This window comes from Urtica dioica, chromosome 4 (genome assembly GCF_054948205.1).
Source record: "Urtica dioica subsp. dioica isolate 48M chromosome 4, U.dioica_male_clone48M_v1_H2, whole genome shotgun sequence".
In the NCBI taxonomy this organism is placed as follows: Eukaryota; Viridiplantae; Streptophyta; class Magnoliopsida; order Rosales; family Urticaceae; genus Urtica; species Urtica dioica.
The window spans coordinates 16,564,269-16,583,484 of NC_142759.1; the positions used below are offsets into that span (position 1 = coordinate 16,564,269).

Consider the following 19,216-nt stretch of genomic DNA (forward strand, 5'->3'; position numbering starts at 1 on the left):
TGGGTTTAAAATGGGTTTAGGATTCAAACATTGGATTTGCAGGAAAAAAAACCATCATTTGGATTTCGGTGAGCAAGATTCCGTCGACCAACACTCCGGTGACCCTCGGGAAGAAACCTCCGGCGACCCACAAGCAAAGAAAGTGTTTTTTTTCACACGGTTTTTTCACAAGGCTGAAGGCTGGGTTCTGAAGAATAAAAACGCAAGGAAATGAGTTGGTCTTCATTAATGTGTCTTGAGGGGTAGTTGAGAAAAAAATTAAATTCTCTCACCTACTTGTAGTACTAGTTTTGTCAATTTTCGAGTTTTGGGCTATATCTGGTAAGTGACATGGGGATGGTATTATTAATGTTAATTCCAAAAAAAAAAAACTGTGCTTAAGAAATAATCATAAATTTATTTCTTATCTGTCATTGGATATATATATATATATATATATATATATATATATATATATATATATATATATATATATATATATATATATATATGCGCGCGCGGCGTGTACATTTTCTGACAAATTTAATATGGTTAAACTGACAACGTCATCTCTATCAACTACAAAATAATTTCAAGCCAAAATCATTTCTGGCTAATCTAGAACCAAAACAGTTCAATAGTAAATTATTTAATGACAAAAGAAATGCTCAGTATAGAGTTATAGACATTAGTATAATTTTGTAACAGATGAAAATCATCAGATTGCTATAAACAAAGAGAAAAATTGGAAACAAGACTAAAACTTTGAAAGAAAAAGAAAATAGTATACTTTATTATACACGTCCTTGTTTCCAATCCTTGTCTTTATTTATGTTTATTAGATTCCCATTAAATCCATAATAATGTATTTTGTCAAGACGTATTGGTTTGGGTGTTGTTTTGCTTCATACTTCATTTTTGTGCTAAATAGATTATATGTTAGCATTACATGGAGACATAGTGTAGGTTATCCCAATGTTATATGATAATCTTTGATCTACATAGATAAATGAGAAAATAAAAAGTAGTTGGTCTTCATAATAGTGTAGACCCAAGTAATTGATGTTTTTATAGCCACTTTGCGCTCCAGCTCAGCACACAAACCATCTAATTCACTCTTATCGCCCACCTTTGACTCAACAAAACAACCCACTCCACAAAGTAATCTCATCCGACGACTCTGATCGTAGCGAAGCAAAAACCAACGCTTTTACAGAACTACCCTTCGTAACGTTTAAATCCGCGGCTGCGTTGTCAGTCTCGTCACGCAGCGAAGAGAAGAAACGTGCCGAAGGACATAGTAGTCAAAGAAAAAATCCCCACTCTTTCCTTTTTCTCTACCGAGTTTGATGCGATTAGTGGACAAAGTTACAGAAAAGTTTCTTATTCTTCTTCTTCGTCCTGGTCGTCTTGTCGTTGAAGGCAGCTCTGAAACTCTGAGCTTTGCTAATGGTTGCTCTCGCATTTTGAGTCGAATCTCTGAGAAGTGACGGTCATCGGAGAGGCTTGCGAGGATCGGAGATGTTGGACGGACTTCTCGGCCGAGGAGGTTATTCCTCGAAATGGTTCGCGATTCGATCTCTCGCTCGATTTCTATATTCATATATGTGTAGGTATGTACGTGATTTCATTTTTTTTATTGCTGCAGCAAGTCGTTGATGAAGCTGACGAAGACACGGATCGATGTGATAAGAAGGAAGAGAAACGCGACGCAGAGATTTCTCAGGAAAGACGTAGCTGATCTGCTCTCCAATGGACTTGACGTTAATGCTTATGGCAGGGTATATTGCTTGTTTTCTTCTTCATTTTATTTTGCATTGTGATTCGCCTGGTTTGTGGTTTGGTGCGAATTGTGTTTTACTGATTTTTTTTTTTGGCTCCGAGATAATCAAAGGAAGGAAATTATTGCACTGAATATTTCGTTAATTAGGCTCGTGAATGAAACATCTAAACAAGGTTGTCGTTGATTTTCTGAAACAGGCAGAGGGACTTCTGGTCGAGGTGATCACTTCGTCCTGTTATGACTTCGTAGAGCGTTGCTGCGATTTGGTGTTGCAAAGTCTATCCATTATGCAGAAACAGAGGTGCGAATTATTGTTATTGCTAAGCAGTTTTTATTTTTTATTTTTTTATTTTTTTATTTTTTTATTTTTTTATTTTTGGCCATCACCAGGAGCGTTCTTAATTAAGTTGTTCCGAGTAGTTTGTATATTGTCCAAGATGAGTTGTCTTATTGAGGTTTAGATTGAAAGAAGCTGTAATCAGTGACATTGAAACTCTTAATCCTAATAGATGACAATGTCGAACATATCAGCATTGAGAATTAAACTGTTACATAGTTCTGTTAGGATTGGATGTTTTAGGCTATTAAGAGTTTCCTTGTCTTGTGTTAGGTTGCCTAAAAAACAATTATTAAGGACAAGGATTGTCATAGATTGAATCTTATACCAAGCTTATAGAATTTCCAACTCAACTCAATAAAGCAGATTGGGGCTTTGTCCACGAAACCCATTAATTAAAAGAATTTAAGATGTTCATACTGATTTTAGGCATTTATACCTTTTTTTTTCCTCCTAGAACCATTACCCATTGGCTTGTTTAGATATTGCATTTATGTGTTGAACTGTCCCTAATTTAGAGTTATGGGTTTCGTTATTATATAGTGAATGCCCGGATGAATGCAAGGCAGCTGTGGCGTCCTTGATGCTTGCTGCTGCAAGGTTTTCAGATTTGCCAGAGTTACGAGACCTTAGGCAAATGTTTTACGAGAGATATGGAGATTCCCTTTCCCATTTTGAAGATGAAGTTGTACGTTACATATAGATTCTCTCTAATATAAATAAATTAACATATTTCTTGTGTTTATACTGAATTACTTTCTCATTCATAGTTTAAGGAGAACCTGGCATCGACACCTTCCACATTGGAGAAAAAAGTTCGGCTAATGAGAGAGATAGCTTCAGAATTTTCGATACAGTGGGATTACAAAGCCTTTGAACAAAGGATGAATAAACCACCCGTGCCTCCCCAGGTATGCTTTCATTGAGTTGTTTGTCGTCTTGTTCTCTTTAGTTTATTAATACTACTATGCGGACATCCTAGATCAAATAATTATATAAGTAAATCGCGATGTCTTGATAATGCGTCCACTTAACTGAGATGTCGGATCAAACTCACATTTGTATTTTTGTGAAATTTGCAGGATCCTCGTAAAGCTCACAGAGATTTTCATCTTGGTCCCGACAAAAGCAAATCATCTCATGGTAAAGATAAGGTTGTCAATGGAGATGGACCTGGTAATCTTTTAAGAGAAAGGTTTGGCCGGCCACGGAATGAAAATGATGGTTCTGTCTTGAAAGTAGACGCGACCAGGCACGGGGTATTTTCTAATGGACATGATAAATCGGTCAAAGTTTGGGATGAACCACCAGTCAAGAAAAAAGACACCTACGAAAACTCTATCCACGGGCGGCAGGATTTTTATCCCGACAGACAGGCTCAGGAAGCACCGAAGTTGAAGGATGATGCTACGCCGAGAAGCGTCAGATCAGGCGGCTCATCCCATCAGAAAATAGAACCCGTTGATGTTGGAGCCAAGGTGCTTTATGGCCGAGAGAACAACGCTCCCATTATAGATAGCCGAGATGCTTTACCTTATCCAAAAGTTCCCATTATAGATGGCAGAGATGCTTTGCCTTCTGCGAACCCAGAAATAGCCACTTCACATGCGAAGCGCAATGGCAAAGAAAAACTTCCAGTCAAGGATGAAGCGGTGCCCAAGCCAAAGTCCTACAAGAACATGGTAATACCACCTCCGTACGTAAAACACTTCGACAAAGCCAAAGTTCGGAAACACGATGCCCATTTGGTGGGATCAGATGGCGGTTCCGACCGAAATGGCGTCCCAAAGGATCATCGTGGATCCGATCACCTCGCCGAACCTGAAAGAGCAGATATTCACCAGGACGAGACCGCGAATCCCGTACCGAAACCAAGATCGTCTAGGCGTAGGCACTCGAGATCACGCTCGTTTCACAACGAAGCTGCAAACTTCGAAGAGCCTGCGCCGGCGTTGCCCAGAAAATCGAGGAGCAAGAGGAAGGAAGACCCGCGACGAGGCCTTCAAGTCCTGTTCGACGACGAGCATCATCAGAAGGACGACGAGGAAAGGATAATCGATAAACTGCTCATGCATTACAGTAAAAAGCCAACTTCGGGTGTCCCAGATCCTCTGAGAGTGAGAAGGAGATCGAAGAACCGACACGAGCCTCACGACCAGAACGGAAGCAAGGACGGGTCCGACAAAGAGCCATCGCCGCAAACTTCCCGATCGTTTTCGCTCCCACGCGAACATTCCGGCCCATCAACGGCCACGAAAGTGTTATCTCGGGCTGCCACGTTCCAGCTGGACCGATCGGATGGTGCTCGCCACGTGCATCCGAAGCTGCCCGACTACGACGATTTGGCTGCTCGATTCGCTGCCCTCAGGGGAAGGTAACAAAAAGAAAGAAAAACGGGACAGATTAGCAAATCAGAACTTACACACAATTGTTCTTGCATTTGTTTCTCTTGGTTTGTCTTTATGTGTTTTGACAACCATAGCAGGGGAGAATCTATTATAGTTTTTACTTGCTACTAGTACCACCATATTAAAGTGGCTCCACGAAGTTCTTGATCTTATATTCAACTTGGCAATAGGGTTGTTCAATGTAGCAGCTATATAGCACGGTATATCATCATCGACTTTGATACCCCATTTCTATCAATTGATCATTACGTTGTAATAGTTATTAACAGTGTGTAGTTTGCCTAAAGTCAATACAGAAATGAGTTTGTGCTTTCGAGATGCGTTTCACTTTCACCGAATAATTTTAGTCTTAAAAGGAACAAAGGAATGGTAGTTTATGATTTCAGTATAAGCATTATTCTTTTACTTTTTTGCTCAATAGTACTCTTGCAGCTGTAATAGTAATAATAGGACATCGCCAGTTGTAAATGACCAACATACCCTTCTCAGCTGTCAGTAAAATTCCCGCGGCCAGCTATTACCTAAGCCAACTACTGAGTACTGAGAGAAGAGGTTAAAAAATAGAGATAAAAAAAAGGAAAAAGCCTTCACATTCCCCAGGCCTTTTCTGCCCTTTCAAGATGCGCTGACCCTGACTGCTTTCCCCACATCAACTTTCCCTGTCCTTGAAAAAAAGAAAAAAAAAAGCCATTTTCCCGCCAAAAAAAAACACTTGTTATAACGACTTCTTACCCTCCTCTTCTTCTCATAAATTACCGCAGCCTTTCACCGCCTCGCGCTTCATCTTTCTACTTGTCTAGAGAGAGCCGTAGAGAGATGAAGGGGACGTCAAAGGTGATAATGGGTGCAACGCTGGTATTGGCGGTGAGCCTTGCCATGGTGTTGGTCCTAATCCTTGTGCTTCTCGCCGAGCTCTACTGCTCTCTCTTACTCCGCCGCCGTCGCCTCCGAACCACCGCCACCGCCATTCCCACCGCCGCCACGTCAGACCGGCCATCACCAGACGGCCATGACAACCATCGCCGTGATGTTATTCCTCCGGCCACCAGTAGTAGTCCTCACAGCAGCTTCTACGCTCCCGGAGTTCTTCAGGCTCCGAGAAGCCTCCTCTTCCCGGTGGTCTCGTCCGCAGAGAAGCAAAACCTCTCGGAGCTTCACCCCCACCAACACGCCATCGACATCCCAAAGCCCGCCCAAGAGCTAGAAGAGGCCACGTACGACAACGACAAGCGTTTTGTGTACATCTCGAATCCCATTTACGAGAACGCGGAGGAGGGGAGGCTCAGCACCGGGCCACACACCCCTTTCGAGACGCCGGACTCGTCTCCTTCGAGGTTGGAGGACATGAGCGCCTCTGGCTCGTCCTCGCCGTTGACTCCGCCGTTGACTCCCATGAAGAAGCTTCCGGCGGAGGCCAGCTCCGTCTCTCTTGGAGACGGAAGGTCTTTGGGCACCGAGTCCGATACCAACAATGGTCTCTCTAACTCCTCATCCTCTGCCACTCCTTGCACTTCTCCTTCGTGGTGATGATTCATCACTCTTTACTTCTTTTTTATTTTTTATTTTTATGGCGTGCCTTGTTTTTGTTGGGATCGATGTGGGCTTTTTTTGTGTGAATATAATCTTTGGAAGAGGAAAAGAAAAGACAATTTGCCTGGTGGCGTGGCTCCTTCATCCATGTCACGCGTGGGACAACCTTAGTTTATTAGTTACTCTCTCTCTCTCTCTCATTTGATTTCTTTTGTTTGTGCATGTTATCTTGGAAAGATAGTAGAGAACAAGCTTGAAAACTATTTCTATCATTTTTTTTTTCTTATGAGAAACGAGAATGCATGTGATGCGAGACAAGAAAGAACCAATGATATGAAAGTCATGAAACATAAATTAAGAAAAAAAAAACTAAAAAAATGGATTTCTTGTCCCTGGATGCCAAAATCAATACATTTTAGAGCCAAAAAAAAGAACAAAAGAGCTGTCAACATTGAGCTGTTTGTCCGCTTTGTTAACAATGAGTCTCGCGTGGTTTTTCATATGGTTTTTCTAGTTCTACAAGGTCGAGAAGAAGCTTTACTTTCTGAAATGAGCAAATAAGTTTACGCTCGCTATGACCATTTCATTGATTTGCATTTTTTTTATGGTTTTTATTTAGTTATCTGGATTTATTTTATTTTGAATGATGTGAAAATTATGTCGTCAATCGATCATAGGATGAGAACCCTACTACAATAGTAAGGCCCACGATAAAAGCTGGACAAAAGGACTCTTCCAGGCAATTATGCTGCAAGTACTATTTTATATACTTTTTCTTTGTCATTTGGAGAGTTCAAAATTATGCCTTACACTCACAAAAATATTACATGGACAAAATAAACTAAGGCTGCTTTTATTTTTTTGTCCTAAAATATCACGATCGACAATTGCATATAAATATCTCCTCTATGAGTGACCGTGACAGAATTGCATATAATTGCTAATAAACCACATAAAAGATTGTACATTAAAATGGTATTCGCTTAACTTCCTTTTTCAGAATTTTATGTGTGAATAAGAAACACATGCCTATATATTATATGGTGGTAGTCTAAATTAATACAATAATGCATAATATTTAAATGAAGTATCCCGTTGGATTTTGCTGTGGAAACGACAGTACATTCTGCCATATTGCCCATCTATATTAATTCATATCTTAACTCGGGAGAGAGAATCCAAGACTAAATTTATTATAAGATAATTCTTGGCAACTTCTTGTTATTTTATCCAAGACAAAACCCTATTATGGTTTACCACCACCACAACAACAGTTAAAAAAAAAATTAATATTAAACACGTTTGTATGACAAAAAGTACGGAGTTTTTCCATTTTTGTTTTGCAAGTTCATTATTCTTAGATTTTAACTTGATAAAGAAAATTGGCCTGATCGAGGTTTTTTTTTTTTTTTTTTTTGCATAGTGTTACTCACATAATCGAAATGGTCGAGAAGGCTGCTCGGAGTCCCGAGAACCGAGAGCATTCAACACAGAGTTCGGGTCAAATAGACCCGAGAACTCACGAAAGATAAAGAACGACTCGTTCATAAGTCAAGAACGGCCCTTACCGAACAGAACTTCGAAGAGAAGAGAAACTGATAGGTCAAAGACTGGTCAAAACAAAACAAACACGTGTACATATTCAGAATAAAAGATAAAAACGCTCACATCAACGGTTACTACCGAGATGCCACGAACTCGGAGCAGTTACATGATAACCGTTCTGATCACCCCACATACCCGACTCGAGATGCCTATAAATAAAAGAGGAGCTCGAAGGAACGGCACTTCACTTTTTTCAAGCACGCAAGCCATAGTCTTCATCTTTCGAAACCCTCATTTACTATCTTCTTTTTACGAGATTAGTCTGTAAATTGAAAAAATCTTACCTAAACACTTAGAATACTCGGAACTGCGTTCTCGGTACCTAGTGTCTTTCGTGAGATATTATTGTACTAATTTTTCAGGTCAACACATAGTTTATTTTCTAGAGCGTAACTTATATATGGCCTTGCTATCAAAAATATGAAAGGGCAATAAAGATGGAAAAATCATCCAAAAAAACATGAGTATATTTGATATTTCTGGATTTCAAAAGTTAGTTGGAATTTTCGGCATTCCGAGTTTCATAATCGATAATCATATCATTATCTATATATGTAGCTCAATTATTGACTTTTCGAATTTATTATGGTCGATCATTTCTCGAGTCAAATTGAATGATATCTTCATCAATATTTGACGCGTTGAATGGATGATCGTTACTAGTAAGGCAATAAATAACTAGTTACATTAAAATGCAATGCAATGTTTTAAGCTCCCACCATTTTCAAACACGAGTTAAAAGTTAAAACTGCAATATTTATACAATCGAGGTAAAACAATTATAAGAACATGAAAATGGAATTTTCTCAGCCTTTATTAAATGGGAGCTCTTCGTCTTTGAGGTGCCAAAGTATCCCATAATTATATTTGGAGTAATGCCCTGAATTTCTTGAAGAAAACCTATTGCAACGTAGCATATGCCCAAAAAGAGGAAGAAAAAAAAATTAGCAAGAGAGAATTTATAATGAAATGCTAGATTGGCAACATTTCTCTTTGACTTATTCCCAATAATAAAAACTAAATTCCCAGAAAACAACACAGAGGATTATGGCAGTGATAACAAAAATTTATTTTCTTCATCAAAATTGTAGCCTTATAAGCATGCCTTAATATTTTATAATTGTATTTGGACCAAAACTTAATGTTCCAAGACATTGGACGAAACATTGCCTTAAGCTCTCTGACTACGAGCATTGTTGACCAATGAGGCCTTTTTTCTATCACATGGTTTTTAGGTCCAGGTTTTGTATTGATACGATAAAGGATAGTGAAAATGTGTAGTTAATTTATTGGACCAAATTAATTCATTATGTTCACAGTGAAAGAAAATTTAACACAGATTCCATATAGGAAAAAAGAAAATAAATACCAACATTGAATAGCAATAGCAATAGAACAACACATCAGATCAGATAGAGCAGCAAAACAGTCCTCTTCCACTTTCTCTTCTTGACCCTCTGTTCAATTTAATTCCACTTTGACGAGAAGGGATTGTCTTTGCCAATCTCTTTGCTGTAGAAACAGTAAAATTAAATAAATAAAAATTGCAAAATATTTAAGTAACACCAAGAATTGTTCCTCATCACATATGCTAATGAATGAATAAATAAATAGTAACTGTTGACCAGGTTGACTAGCAATCACGGTCGTTCTATCTATCTGACCATCAATTTCCATCCTTAAAGAAGTTGTTAGAAAAAGAAAGAAAGAAAGAACCCATGCATGTGTAATACTAAATTACTAATAATGCAAGAGAGATCTTTGTCTCTTTGTGTGTCTCACATATCAGACTTAGAGTTTCATGCTTATTGGGCTGAATCAGAAAATAATTAATGCAAATTTAGCTCATTCATTATAGCAAAAAAAAAAAAAAATACCTATTTCATAAAAGAGCTCATTCACATTTTGCGCACTTTTAGCAGAGGTTTCAAGAAAAATTAGCCCATTTTCTTTAGCATATTGTTCACCTTCCTGAAAAAAAAAAAAAAAAAAATTCTCTGCACTCAACTAAAGATAAGAGAGAGATTGGCTTGGGTTCCATTAATTACCTCAGCTCCCACTTCTCTTTTCTCTTCTAAGTCTGCCTTATTGCCCGCCAAGAACGTGATCAAATTTGGATTCCCTGATAAAACAAAAGTCAAAACATTCATTAAAATCTGAATAATAAAATTCCATTTAAGTCATGCGCCAGAAGTTAAGGGAACGTTAATAAAAACATATACCTTGTCTTTGCAATTCGAGGACCCATTTTTTGGCTCTTAGAAATGAATCCTGTGGTTCAAAAACATACCACAAACAAGCAGTCGCATTGGCTTCAAATTATAAAACAAAAGTATCACCGACATCATATTGAGTTTTATGAAATGCTTCATTTATATGCTGTACTTTAAAGTCAGCCACAATCCTCTTGTCAGTTTGGAATTATTGTTAATAAATTTTTATATTTTGTTAATTGTTAAACTAATATAGCTCTTAATCAAAATTTTCGTTGATTTTCCCTTGCTAAAATTCAGGACAACTGTAATTTAAAAAAAAAAAAAATTGACACGCAAAAATTCAACCAAAATAATATTGATTGATCGATACTTTGTGACAAATAATAGAAAGAAACCTTTAATTAAAGATTGTGATCCATTTAAGAGGCAAGGGTATGATTAAAAATTTCAATTAAACAGAGGGAATATGAATATGAACGAATACGTTTTCGAAATCCAAAACCCGAGATTCTAATGGTAAATCAATTACCATGGAAGTGATGTCATAAACCACGACGGAGGCGGCGGCTCCGCGATAGTACATGGGAGCTAAGCTGTGGTAGCGCTCCTGCCCCGCCGTGTCCCAAATGTCAAACTTTATCGTCGCTTCGTTCAACGACAACACTTGCGTGAAGAACGCTGCCCCGATTGTCGATTCCTTGATTTAAAGAAAAGAAGAAAGGGATATATTTTATTGGATGACTTGTGGATCAAGCGATCAAGAGGAGCACTGGGATGGAATTAGAAAGTACCTGGTATTCGTGGAAATGTCCCTTGACAAATCTCAGCACCAAACTTGTTTTCCCTGTTCCCATGTCTCCTAGAAGAACCTGCCAATTTTTAAGGTTTTCGAAAACATAATTAGTAACGATGTATGTCTATGTGTATGTGTTGTAGAATTGTATTAAGACATACCCACCAGCTTGGCTTGTATGTTCTTGTTCCCTGTTCTTGCCATGACTGATTTTGGTGCGGAGACAAAGAACAAAGCTTCTGGAGATCGAATGCAGTTTTTTTTTAGTTAAGCTTTTGAAGAAGTAAAAACTAATTAATTCGTACGTATAATACGCGTATGAAGTTGCTAATGGCAGGAGGGTTAGGACGTTTTTTTGCTTTTTGCACGCAAACTAGTTCATGTTTGAGAAGCTATGTGTGTAGAATAGTCCAAGATCGGAGGTGGAAATGGTGAATTGTGGAGTGGAAATGGCTGTTTTGGTAATTGACCGGTAGTTTTGAAATCTGATTGTTGAATGGTTGACTGTTAAGTTGGTTGATTTCTAAGCATCCCCAACAAGAATTTCCCTTTCCTGTTTTCTTTAATGCATATCTTACCACATTGATGGTTTTTAGAAACTACGGCCACCTTTGTTTAAAATATTGATGTCATTTCCTAGCTTGACCTTTGATAAAATGGAAAAGGGGCACATTATGTGTGTGTGTGTGTGTGTGTGTGTGTTTTAAATGACATTAATTACTCATATTTTTCTTATATTGAGAAGGATAAGCATTTATGTAATTTTCATATTTTTTTTAGAACACCCCATAATTGTATATAGTTTTTACACTAAAAATACAGTAATTTGAAAACAAATTTAGAAAGGACATGAATGTCTATCGACAAGAAAGAAAAAAAAGGGGAAAAAAAAAAGAAGGGACAACTATGTTCCATTTCTCTTGTTTTTTGTCCCATGAATTTGTGTACCTAATCAAACAGTTATAAAGCCCTATCCGGCACTTGTTCAACATATTACCGAATATTTTCATATCCCAAACTACTTGGTTTCGCCGGAGAGTGCTATGACGATCTTGCGGTCAATATCGTCGTTCTCTTTGACATTGGCCACGCTTCATCATTCGGCGCCATCTCTTACAGAAAAATAATATGAGAGTAGTGATCGGTCAAAATGGTAAAAGTCAATTTGATCAATTTTTTAGCGGTTAATTACTGTTTGGTAAAAAAATGACGATTTTTTTGCCAGCTTTAACCGAAGGATCCGTTTTTTCACTTACCTGAGAAAAATAGTATTATCTTTTTTAAACTATAGAATGAAAAAACAGGATAAGATTGACCTTAACCAATTTAGAAAAATTAAGGTTAATAGTAAGTCCATCAATAGGTTCATACATTGTCGTCTCTATGCTCTGCTCATTAAAGGACAACTTTATCTCCTTGACCAATGTTGCTCGGTGATGCGATAAAATTACACACGCAAATTAACGCACGTGTCGCCCAAATAATATACTATATGGAAGTACGAGTATCGATCTCACAGACTAGTAATTTCAATGATCAAATTAGCTTGACACGAATTGATTACAAAGTATGTTGAGTGAATTTTACGATAAACTAAAAATAAATAGAAGACAAGAAAGCAATTAATCAAACGAGTTTAACTAACGAAAAAAAAGCAGGGTCACGACGTCACCACGAACCGACTGTTAAATTCCATCTTAAAACCAATTGGTGTCAAGCGGAGAGGTCCAACCGATATATAAACACATGTCCATTCACACACAACCAATGTGGGACTATCCCGATTCAATAGTCCCCCTCACGCGTAGTGTGACCAGGCCGAGTAATCATCCTCCTCACGCTTCGCGTAGGCCGGGCCAAATTCAAGTTCACTACTACAAAAAGGCCTTTAGAAGCGACAAGACCAAAAAATCACTTCTAAATGACCTTTGTCGCTTCTAAAAGTCCACTTCTAAAGGTCAGTCGCTTCTAAAAATTAGAAACGACACTTTTAGAAGCGACATTTCGCCTCTAAAGTCGCTTCTAAAACAAAAATTTGGTGCCGGAAAAACCTCCTGCGAAATGGCGGGAAGGATTTAGAAGCGACTTTAGAAGCGTATTGTCGCTTCTAAATCTTTCCCGCCATATCGCATGTGATATTTAGAAGCGACTTTAGAAGCTGATTGTCGCTTCTAAAAGTGCTGGTTTTTATTTAATTTAATTTAATTTAATTTTTATAAACATAAAATTAAAAGTTTCATCTATACCAAAATACGTAGTAATAAAACCATTAAAGTTTTAGAAAAATAAAAACGAAACACTATGTGTCTGTACATAATAAAATGTCTAAATAAGAATAATTATGCTCAACTTCGTCCTCCTGAGGCGCGTCTTCCACTTGGTCCATATTTGGGCTCATTAGGGTTGGGGCCACGACTTGCTCGAGCCGATGACGATGGAGGATCCTCATGTGTTCCTCGACGTCGTGCCTCTGGGGTGCGTTCAGATGTATCCGGGGAGCTCGATGTCGGTGACCCGTAACGGCTCGCAAGCTGGCTCAACCTCGACGCAATCTCTGGGTCAAACGCTCCTCTAGACATTGCGTTGTATGCAATGGCTAAGTCTCTCACTGCTTTCCGGAGCTTAGACATCTCTTCTCCTTGGACTTGAGTTGCTGAAGGTTTTACCTCGATATCGTGAGCCTAGGCTTCTAGCAGATCCAAACGAGGGATCAATGGATCTATCCCCGTAGCCCAATCACGTCTCGTGCCGAGAGCAATAGCCATGGCAGCCTCCTCTAAAGCATCTTCGCTCGGGGATTCCCCTCGCGCCTCAGCTTGTCGTCGTATATCAGCTACCAAAATAACTACCTAAAAAATTTATTTTCTAAACTAACTACTAACCAAACTTAATTACCATAAATAACCACTAACTAATTACGTACCTCCACCGACGGGGCTGCGAGGCACAAGGTGGAGCGGGTCTGCGATGAGGCTATCCACGGAGCTGCGACGAGGCTGCGAAGGGCTGCGACGAGGCTGTGAGGTAGACGACGGGGATGCGGAGCTTGATGCGGCTGCGGAGCTCGACACGGCCGAGGGATGGCTGGCTGCGTGGGCGACGGGGTGGTGGGCCGCGCAGAGGTCGGGTCAAGCATGGCCGGCATGGTAGAAGCTTCTCGTGGAGCGGCGGAGGAGTACAATGACGGGCTGGGCGGTGTCGGGCGGAGCCGGGTTGGGGTCGGAGAAGGGTGTCGGGTGTCAGGCATCAGCGGTCGGAGGAGGCGTCGGGCGGCGAGCTCTCGGGGTGGTCGGGTTGGGTCGCGGTGATCGGAGAAAAGACGGGTGGCCGGTCTTGTACGGTGGTGGCGTGGTAGTGGAGGCCGGCGTGGTGGTCGCGTGCGGTGGAGGTGGCGTCGGAGAACAGAAAGAGAACTGGTAAAGAGAGAGAATCAGAGAGATGAGAAAGAGGGTGAGAATGAAATGAGGAAGAAGAAGGGGTCGCGCAAATTTAATCTGTGTGACCTACGTTAGAAGTGACACTAGAAGCGACTCGCTTCTAATGCATAGGTCACACTAAACGTCGTCGTTTTGTGAAAAACTTAATAAATTTGGCGGAGAAAACAACAAACCAAAAATTTCGGTCGATTAAAAGCGACTTTAGAAGCGACAAGTCGCTTCTAAATGCCAAAACGTCATCGTTTTTGTTGACATCTTAAAATTTTGGCGGAGACAACAAGAAAATTAAAATTTTGACAGCTTAGAAGGGACTAGTCGCTTCTAATGTCGCTTCTAATCGGTGGAAAATATTTAGAAGCAACTTGTCTCTTCTAAGCTCAAACAGTATGATTTCTTCATTGCAAAATGTTCATATATCCGTGGAATAGGTTAGAAGCGACAAGTCGTTTCTAAAGGTAAACACTACTACAAATTTGGTTTTCTGATGCGCATGACTATCGGGTGCGACAAGTCGCATCTAACTGACTTTCAGATGCGACTAGTCGCACCTGATTGTCGGCCGAGAAACAAACAAAAATTCGCTGAAATTGAGTTTGATTTTGACTATCCGGTGCGACTTGTCACACCGGATAGTTCAATTTTTTTCCGAAATTTAAATCTCCCCCTCATTTTTTCGTCCAGTTATATGACATGGCATTCTGATTTAATTTATTTTCAAATATCATCAGGTGCGACTAGTCGCACCCAATGCTTTATTGGGTGCGACATGTCGCATCTAAAAGAGTCATCAGGTGCGACGATGTCGCACCGGTTTTCTAGGTTTTTATATAAAAACAAATCGCCTGCACTTCGTCTTCTTCATCACCAGCGCCGATTTTCTCCAAAAAAAAACTTCTCCCGCTCATTTTTACTCTGCTCCGACCTCTCCACCATCACAAACCACCACAACCACCTCCACGAACCTCCACAACCACCAACTCCTCCACAGCCACCACAGCCACCTCAAAATCTCTGCCTCACACTCTCTTCGGTCGGCCGCTCACTCTCTCCGACCTCTCACTCTCCGGCTCACTCTCACTCTCCGGCTCTCTCTCTGCCTCACTCTCACTCTCTCCGTCAGGTCATCGTTAGCTCTTCCGGCGTCTCTGCCCCGACATCCCCGCTGCCTCGACGCGTGCTCAGCCTCGACGTCGCTGCAATCCCGGTAAGCTCTCTCTCTCTCTCTCTCTCTCTCTCTCTCTCTCTCTCTTATTTTCCCTTTGACTGAACTGATGCGCTGTCCCGTGCTCAGCCTCGTCAAGCTGTTGTCCCGAGCTGCCTCGTCCCTGTTGTTTCGACGAGTCCCTGTCCTCGGCGAGTCTCTCTCCCCGCTGCACCGAACCGTCGTTGCCTCGATCCCTCCTTCGCCGTTTCACCGAGCCGCTTTTCCGCTGCACCGAGTCTCTATTCCAAGTAAGTCTAGCTTTTTAAAAAAAAAATTATTGTTTCTTATATAAGCTGGCTGTTAGTTTAGTTAGTTTAGTTAATTAGGCTAGTTGATATAAAACGTTAGTTAGTTAATTAGTATGTAAATGTTAGTTAATTAAATAGATATAAAATGAAGTTTAGGTTAAAATTAAGTTAATGAATTGGTGATTAGTTTCATTTGATTTAACATGAAATGAAATTGTAAGTTTAAATAAGAAAAATAGTTTGTGAAATGTTTTGATAGTTTGTGATATTTTGTTTATTTGGCTTTTTCATTTATAAAATGTTGTGACCGAACCACGGAGGTTCGGTTTAGGGCTGAGCTAATTTGTAGGATAGTTCTGGATGGTTTGTATATGTTTTTAAATAATTTTGTAGGTTTTTGGTTTGTCAGTATAATAGGGGAAACTCTGCCGAAATTTCGGTAGAGTTTCGAATCAATTAGTCTAAAAACTCCGAACTTATTCAATCCAAGTTCAAAATAACGTACAATTCATAATCTCTCTTTTATTTTGTTCTCCGTCGTCCTTTATCAATAACTCTTCAAAACTTTCATTTCTCGCTCTCATTCAGCGAAATGTCCAATCCAAGTAGAGATTGGATCACGGAGAATAATCGGGTGACATTGCAGTACATAACCGTTCAGGAGCAGGTGGAGATGAGTCTCCGCTAGAGACACCGGGTTCCCAAGGTCCTAAGAAAACAAGGGGACCAACAATCGGCTCTAAGCAGCGCTTGGGGTACCCGATGCGAAAGTTGTTAGGTATGACCCAATCAACCAAACCTTCTACCAAGACGTAAGGAAAATAATAAAAAAAGGTAGGAGTATTCAACAACCGTGTCGGCGCTTTGGTGAAAGTCCATATCCCGGTCATAGTTCGTGATTGAAACGAAGTGACGCCCCAGATGTTGGGCAATATTCTGAGCGCACTTCATTCCGAGTTCACTTTCGTGTACAAGGATGATGAGACCGAGGAGCTGCTTCCGGCGTATTGCTTTCGTCATCAGATTGACCAGACTATCATTCGCGATGCAAAGCGAATGAGGCGCAACCAAAAGTCTAGATTATCAGGGAGTTTCTTAGGCAAATGTTGCGGGCAAATAAATGTCGCCAAGAAAGAAATCCCAAAAGGATATCAAAAAGACGATTAGGAGAATGTGATAGAGGAGTTCGCAACTGACGATAGGAAGGTAATGTATAATTCAAAAAAAATATGTTATCTTCTATTAAATCAAATTATAACGCAATTTAATATGTGCAGAAAAAATCTAATCGCAACCGGGACAATTCAAAGAACAAGAAAACGAAGTCCACACAAGGGTCGATTTCTTTCTTGGCTCATCGACATTTGAACGTAAATTTATTCTAATTTCGTAATATTTTTTTTGCAATAAATACATTACTCATATTTTCATAAGAACTGCAGAGTAGGGAAGATGGGACTTTGGCCTCGGCGTTAAACACGTGGGAGAAAAAACATCAAGATGATCAAGGCAATTGGACGACAGATTGGGCGCAACAAGAATTTGTAAGTTACTTGTGTTAATTACTTAATAATCAATATTCGATAATCTTAATAATTTTTTTAACATATGTTTGAAGGCGCGAATTATGACTCAAGTCGAGGATATTCAGCGACAAGCAGCGCAGTCAGGCCAAACGTTTGACATAGACCAGGCGGAGCAGTACGCGATGGATACTGTTCTCGGGCAACGTCGAGATTGGTATATCGGGATAGGTCCCTCGATCCCGAGATCCTCGTATCTCTTGGCTCAGGCTCAGGACGACAGCTCGTCATCAGGTTCTTCATTGAGGCGCGTTCCAGATCTAGTGGTTAGCGAGCTACAAGCAGCATTGGCCGCACAACAGGGCGCAATGGAAGAGATGAGGCGTGAGCAACGAGCTCAGATGGAGGCGTTTCAGCGACAATTCTTTGCCTACACACAACAGCATCCGTCTCCCATGCAGACATCCCCCGCGATGATGCACTCTGGGACGACGCCGCCATCAGCTTCAATGCCGAATGTTCAGACGCCGTCATTCGCTTCAATGCCGAATGCTCAGACGCCGCCACCAGCTTCAATGCCGAATGCTAAGACGCCAGATTCGGTAGAATTTCAGCGACATCGTTCGAGCGGCAGCGAACCAATACGCCAAGGCGCACGAGGAGGATCTGACGGAAGAGGAGGCCGTGCATTCAAGAATTGGACGACTTCGAGTGAAAAAGGGAAACAAAAGGAATATATTGTAATTTTTTTTAATTTATTGAACGTAAATTATCAAATTTTATGAATTTAATATTATAATTTCTATTAAATTATTTATATAATTATTCTAATTAATATTATATAATTATTATTATTAAAATTATTTAATTAATTTAACAAGAAAATATTGATTCTAATTGAATTTTTTATATGCTGATTCTATTAGAATCAACATTTAAAAAAAAAAACTACATATAATCAGATGCGACTAGTCGCATCTGATACTTTAGCGGGAAAAGTATAAGATGCGACTAGTCGCATCTGATTGTACTGTAACCCGCCAAAATATTAGGCGGGGAATGAGTATCAGATGCAACTAGTCGCATCTGATACTTTCGCATGAAAAGTATCAGATGCGACTAGCCGCATCTGATAGTATATATCCCGCTTTAATATATTATTTTAGAGTATATTTAGGTGCGACTTTTGGTGCGAGAAGTCGCACCTAAAATGTCGCACCTGATAGTGATGACTTTCAGGTGCGACAAGTCGCACCTAAAATCATCAGGTGCGGACTTTCAGATGCGACTGTGTCGCATCTAAAGTCGCACCTGATGACACTTTCAGGTGCGACTTGATGCTACATTTTTTACTAGTGAAAATGTCGCTTCTAAAAATGTGTGTCGCTTCTAAAAATGTGTGTCGCTTCTAAAAGTCATTTTTGTAGTAGTGGTTGTGTGAATATACAAGGCTCTGATACCATTTTAAATTCCATCTTAAAATCAATTGGTGTTAAGTTGAGAGGTCCAATACATAAACACATGTTCATTCACACACACAACTAATGTGGGACTATCTCACTTCAATACCGACTACATTGACTATCCCGATTTTGTATATGGTTGTCTCATTCGTATGTTACCAACCTCACTCTTTCTAAAATGTTCACTATTCTCTCGCGAGTGCTCTAGCAAACCTATGCAATTGACGGCGTATTATCCTCTCGGCTTCTAATTATATTAAAATAATTGCACGCATAAAGAACAAGAATTCAAACGATTGCACTCTAGCCTTGAGTTTTCTACTAAACTAGGTCAACAATGATGATTGTAGCAAAAGCACGATAATTTACTCTCTCTCGAAAAATAAACGATCCTAGAAAAAAATTTAAATGTAGCTAATCAATGAACAAAACAATATCCATGGCTAATAATCAAGCAAGCATAACGAGAAATAGATAAAATTAGAATATCATCAACGCATTAGTATCGGCATGGGCTACATCACAGCTCCTTAAAAATCTAGCATCTAAACGAATTCATAATAAAAACTAGGGCCGTACAAAACCGAACCGAAAATCGGATAAAACCTGTGAAACCCCAGAAAAAAAATGTTTTCACCTTATTAAAAGATTCCTAATTTATGTTATGAATTTTTAGATCCTAAGAGTATG

General features: G+C 39.7%; 3 protein-coding genes across 4 annotated transcripts; 2 read left to right on the forward strand and 1 right to left on the reverse strand.

Moving 5' to 3' along the window:
• Nucleotides 1–1,250: 1,250 nt before the first annotated feature.
• LOC149400878 (Regulator of Vps4 activity in the MVB pathway protein) lies at nt 1,251–4,820 on the forward strand. Its single transcript, XM_089611733.1, has 6 exons — nt 1,251–1,544; nt 1,628–1,760; nt 1,960–2,063; nt 2,643–2,787; nt 2,870–3,010; nt 3,182–4,820. Exons 1-6 carry the CDS (start codon nt 1,501–1,503, stop codon nt 4,475–4,477), a joined length of 1,863 nt encoding a protein of 620 aa, XP_089467859.1. The 5' UTR covers nt 1,251–1,500; the 3' UTR covers nt 4,478–4,820.
• A 382-nt stretch (nt 4,821–5,202) lies between these two features.
• Nucleotides 5,203–6,283, forward strand: LOC149400879 (uncharacterized). The gene has a single exon (XM_089611734.1). The coding sequence runs from the start codon at nt 5,324–5,326 to the stop codon at nt 6,032–6,034; it is 711 nt and encodes a 236-aa protein (XP_089467860.1). The 5' UTR covers nt 5,203–5,323; the 3' UTR covers nt 6,035–6,283.
• A 2,132-nt stretch (nt 6,284–8,415) lies between these two features.
• Nucleotides 8,416–11,056, reverse strand: LOC149400880 (ras-related protein RHN1-like). Of its 2 annotated transcripts, XM_089612171.1 has the most exons (8): nt 10,817–11,056; nt 10,650–10,727; nt 10,388–10,555; nt 9,865–9,913; nt 9,691–9,764; nt 9,520–9,613; nt 9,016–9,154; nt 8,416–8,542 (listed from the first exon to the last, which is right to left on the reverse strand). In XM_089612171.1, exons 1-7 carry the CDS (start codon nt 10,853–10,855, stop codon nt 9,051–9,053), a joined length of 606 nt encoding a protein of 201 aa, XP_089468297.1. In that variant the 5' UTR covers nt 10,856–11,056; the 3' UTR covers nt 8,416–8,542; nt 9,016–9,050. The 2 variants fall into 2 exon arrangements, with proteins under 2 accessions (XP_089468297.1, XP_089468296.1); XM_089612170.1 differs by lacking the exon at nt 8,416–8,542 and having other exon boundaries at nt 8,926–9,154.
• Between the last annotated feature and the right edge of the window lie 8,160 nt (nt 11,057–19,216).